The 5,140-nt window shown below is 35.8% G+C and overlaps 1 protein-coding gene across 1 annotated transcript; it reads left to right on the forward strand.

The window, feature by feature from the left end:
* The first annotated feature begins 3,354 nt into the window (after nucleotides 1-3,354).
* LOC133682858 (caffeic acid 3-O-methyltransferase 1-like) lies at nucleotides 3,355-4,819 on the forward strand. The gene is made up of 4 exons (XM_062106434.1): nucleotides 3,355-3,758; nucleotides 3,885-4,195; nucleotides 4,339-4,403; nucleotides 4,484-4,819. Exons 1-4 carry the CDS (start codon nucleotides 3,355-3,357, stop codon nucleotides 4,817-4,819), a joined length of 1,116 nt encoding a protein of 371 aa, XP_061962418.1.
* The last annotated feature ends 321 nt before the right edge of the window (nucleotides 4,820-5,140 follow it).

The raw sequence follows: 5,140 nt of genomic DNA on the forward strand, positions 1-5,140 counted from the left end.
TTAATTGTTTTTTTTTCTAGTAAAGAAATCATTATTAAGTTATAGCCTTTCATTGTTTGCAGAGAGCTTTGTAGCTCTGAGTACAGTGAAGCTGCTAGAAGGGCAGAAATTGTTGGGTATACGACCAAAGTCCCACATTGGCTAGAAATGGGGAAGATCATGGGTATATAAGGATGGACAAATATCTCCATTGGTATGAGGCCTTTTGGGTATAGCCAAGAGCAAATCCATGAGGGCTTAGGCCCAAAGTGGACAATATCATACCAATGTGGAGATAAGTGGTGTCCAGAGTCCTTACAAGTGGTATCAGAGTCAGGTCCCGGAGTTAGCCATGATGGATGAATCCTCGGAATGTCGAACAGAAGGTGGTGGGCCCCCAATCACGATGTAATCCATGGATCAGCTCTATTGGATAGGCGGTGTGCTCCCTTCATGGATGTGTCCTGATCCCAACACGGTGAAGAGGAGTTGACCTAGAAAGAGCAAACTCTCAAGTCAGGTAGTGCTCTCCGGATGCTTCATGGACGTGTCTTGACCCCAACACGGTGAAGTAGAGAATGAAGAATCTTGGTTGGTTGAAAGTGGACGGATGAATGATCGGTTTGAGGGGAGGCTCGGTGGTCCTTTGTTCGAGGGGAGGATTGTTGGGTATACGACCAAAGTCCCACATTGGCTAGAAATGGGGAAGATCATGGGTATATAAGGATGGACAAATATCTCCATTGGTATGAGGCCTTTTGGGTATAGCCCAAGAGCAAATCCATGAGGGCTTAGGCCCAAAGTGGACAATATCATACCAATGTGGAGATAAGTGGTGTCCAGAGTCCTTACAGAAATAACACCACTTGAGGCCATATTTGAGGGCTTGGACATGGAAAGGGAGTCTACAGACCAAATATTGGACAAACATGGACAGAAAGTGTCTATGAACTACTATCCACCTTGTGAAAAGTCAAATCTTGGGCATACTTTTGGAATGCGTGGTCATACTGATACCACTTTAGTCACAATTCACCGGCAGATGATCAGGTGCCTGGGCTTGAAATTCTACAAGGTGATGAGTGGATGCCTTTCAAGCCTATTGCAAACATCTTGTTTGTCCAAAGCAGGGAAGAAGACTTGCCTGGTGTGTTGCTGTTGGAGGCGAAGCTGTTGGTGATGGTGTGTCTGTTTGATCGGGTGGCGCCTCGGCAATGACTTCCTGGTCTGCTGTCTGCCTCTGCTTTTAGAGGGCGTTTGGTAGCGAGGTTGCATCTGCGTTTTTAACAAAACGCAGATGCAACCCGTTTGGTAAAGAAAAAAAGCAATTGACTATTCATGGGACCCACGGCATTTCAGCGTCCAAAACGCAGGAGAAAAAAAGGCAGACGAATGCTGCTTCTTGTGCATGCTGCTTCCTGCGCCCTTCATGCTAATTAATTAGCATGAACAGTGAACTGTTCATGCTAATTAATTAGCACACGAATAGTGTAGCATGGCTACACTGTTCACTGAACAGTGTAGTCATGCTACAGGTCAGACCGGTTCCGGTTCAGGCCGGACTGGTTCCGGTTCAAAGTTTAAAAATGCATTGAACCAGGTCCGACCCAGTAAAATGAAAAATAAAAATTATTTTTTATTTTTTAATTGTGTTTTATTAAAAAAAAACTAGTGTTTAACATTATTCAATGACACTGCATAAATTACAGAGATCGCTTGATGAGGTAGCATTTATAGAATTTGATCGCAATTCCAATTTTATTCCTGATTATATTTTACCTGATGTTGTTGCGTGCTTAAAAAACAAAAAAAACTGTAGTCCTTGTCGTATGTATTTCTTACGTGATGGAATTGTAGATAGTTTAATGGAACAATAAAAAATATTTTATATAAAGTATTATTTATTTTATGATGTAATAGCAATAGTTAAATCCACAATATTTAAATTAAAAACCATTAATATAAATATATATTTTTTAAAATTATTTTATAACCTTAATTTCAAAAGCACTCTTAACCAAACATATTAAATTACTTTTTCTCCAACCTCAATTTCAACCACAGTTTTAACCAAACACCTATTTTTTCAAACCAACCTCAACTAAAAGTACTTTTTATAAAACAACTTTTTTTAAACCATAACCACAACAGCTACCGCAATACCAAACACACTCTTATAGGGTTGGATTTCATCCACGAACTTCATCCCTTATCTCCCAGGATGACGATCTCATGGATGAAGATAAACATAGCTTGGATTTGCTCCGTGTTTGATGGGTACAAAAAATCAACAGTACTACCATTGTTGGACTGTTGGTGATGCTTATCTTCATGTCAGGGGAGGGTCGTGAGGATGAGGGATACCGAACCAAATCCTATGGGTTCTGTGGTAGATAATGTAGTCTTAGAATCGGTCTAGGTTTGATGGGATTGATGAGGGTAATTGTTCTAGCCGAAGCCATTTCGGTGGCATCACCGAACGAACTTCCCCTGCTTCCAGAGGAAGAGGAGAATGCCTGGTGTTTGGAACGACGCCATTTTAGGCTAGGACTGTTATTCTTCATTTCTCTCTTTCTTTTTTAATTTTACCCCTGGATCAATGCAATTGGACCCCTAGATTTTTGCATCATTTACAAAATAATTTTTATTTTCAAATTTAATCAATTCAATTCTTAATTGACTCCTCAAATCCCCCTATAGTATCATCGTCTATTTACTTCAATTCTTGGAATGTAATTTCTTGTAATTTTAATCCAAATTGACCTTAAACTTTGATATTTTTTAAATTAAATCCCTATTGAATTAATTAAACTAATTCAAAGTTTAATTAAGCTCCTAAACTTATTAATTCTTTAAATTTTAGCCAAATTAACTTTCAATTTTATAATTTCATCCTTATTAGTCCCCAAACTTTCAATTTGTGTTATCTTGATCGAATTCTCAAATTATTATTTTTATTTATTATTTGTTATTATTTTATTTTTATTTTTAAATTCAAAATTATGTTTATGTTGTCCATAAAAATTCTTCCTAAAAACTTTTGGAAGTAATACTAAGGGTTAAATACGTGGGAATTAAGATAACAAATAGATATTGAGTTCCCAATAAATTCAATATAAGATAGTTAAGGTTTTAAAATAGTAAAATATAATAATTACAAATATTTTTTGTATAAAAATATTTTAAAAAGTTACTATAAAAAAGATGAAAATTAAAAAAAAATTTAAATAAAGGTAAATGATAGAACTTGATAGAAATATAAATAGACCATAAAAATTAATTATTAATTTGACCCTCTAGTCGGATAATTAATAAACTTGATTATTTGGCCCTCTAGCTAGTTGGCCAATAAAATTTAATTATTAATTTAAATAAATGGCAACCTCAAGCAATGAAGAAGACTATCATCTCCAGTATGCCATGCAACTTGCAAGTGCATCAACTCTGCCTATGGTTTTCAAAGCAGTGATTGAGCTAGGGGTTCTGGAGATCATAGAAAAAGCTGGCCCTGGTGCCTTGCTCTCAGCCTCACAGATTGCCTCTCAACTTCCCACCCAAAACAACCCTGATGCCCCTACTGTACTAGACCGTATCCTGTGCCTTCTTGCTAGCCATTCTATTCTGACTTGTTCTCTAGCCACCGAGAATCAAGATAGTGATAAAGTTCAAAGGTTATATGGATTGGCACCAGTAGCCAAATACTTTATCAAGAAGGAAGATGGAGGGTCCTTGAGTCCCTATTTTCTTGTTATTCAAGATAAAGTCACAGTGGATCTCTGGTAATTTTGGATCATCTCCAAAACTATCGTCTTCTTCTTTTCATCCCTGATTCTTTTTATGAAGAGAAACATTAAAGGATGTCGATTATAATATTTTGTAATATGTCGTATTGAAACAAACAACAGGTACCACTTAAAAGATGTTATTCTTCAAGGAGGGTTTCTATTTCAGAAGGCTTATGGGATGAGTTCTATGGAGTATGTGAAAAAGGATCCAAGATTTGGTGAAGTATTCAGTGGCTTTGTTAGAGGTTTCAACCCTTTATTTATGAAGAGGATTTTGGACATATATGATGGCTTTGAAGGTCTAACATCCTTGGTGGATGTTGGTGGTGGCAATGGTTCTGTCCTTAATATGATCATCTCAAAGTATCCTGCTATTAAGGGCATCAACTTTGATTTGGCTCCAGTTATAGAAAACTCGCCATCCTATCCAGGTACTGATTTTGTTCTGATCTTATAATTGACTTTCTTTGCCTTGTTCTTTACTGAGAATGTTGAGCTTTCTGACTAGTTACAGAAACAGATGAACTGAGCCGTGTTAGAAATTGTTAAATCTTTTGTTGTATTTCTATTGCAGGTATTGAGCATGTTGCAGGAGATGTATTCTTAACCATTCCTAAAGGAGAAGCCATTTTCATGAAGGTGAGGTTTGATAACACTCTGTTAAAATTAAGCTTCAGAGTATTGTACTGACAATCACAAAATATTTTGGAACGAAACAGTGGGTATCCCATTTCTGGAACGATGAGAACTTCTTGAAAGTACTAAAGAATTGCTATGAAGCTTTACCGGACAACGGAAAGTTGATAGTAGTGGAAATGGTAATTCCTGAAAGCCCCGGTACCAGTGTTGCAGATAGAAGCTTGCTGCAGAATTATTTATTCGTGACAAACATGAATCCGAAGAGAAATGAAAGGACAGAAAAAGAATTTGAACGTTTGGCCAAAGCAGCAGGGTTTTCTAATTTTCGAGTTGCCTGTTCCGCCTGTTCTTTCTCGGTTGTTGAGTTCATTAAAAAGAAGGCAACTGCTAGTACTGATGCTATAGCAGCGAAGTGAATTGCTAAAGTTGTTACAGTTGAGTAGCCGATATATTATTAATGTTAATTAAATACTAAAATAAAAGGTTAATTTTCTTAGTAAAAGTAAAAGATAGTTGAGAATGCAAATATTTAATTCTGATTTTCCTTTTCATTTTATAAATTTTTATTTATTTTATCTTAGAGGTTAATCATGATTGTTAAAGAACAAACAAATTTTATTTTAAAAATATATGAAAATACAATTTATTTATTTATTTAAATTATAAAAGGAAAAAATTCAAAGATAAATTACAGTAATCTCTTTGAAGTATTATAAAATTAAAAAAAATATTAATTG

This window comes from Populus nigra, chromosome 1, assembly GCF_951802175.1.
Source record: "Populus nigra chromosome 1, ddPopNigr1.1, whole genome shotgun sequence".
Classification (NCBI taxonomy): domain Eukaryota; kingdom Viridiplantae; phylum Streptophyta; class Magnoliopsida; order Malpighiales; family Salicaceae; genus Populus; species Populus nigra.

Bases quoted from the DNA above. Each gene is read 5' to 3' on its own strand.
- LOC133682858 (XM_062106434.1), top strand. From the start codon at position 3,355: ATGGCAACCTCAAGCAATGAAGAAGACTATCATCTCCAGTATGCCATG. The intron at 4,196-4,338 runs GTACTGATTTTG...TTTCTATTGCAG, and splicing joins AAACTCGCCATCCTATCCAG to GTATTGAGCATGTTGCAGGA. The intron at 4,404-4,483 runs GTGAGGTTTGAT...GGAACGAAACAG, and splicing joins GAGAAGCCATTTTCATGAAG to TGGGTATCCCATTTCTGGAA.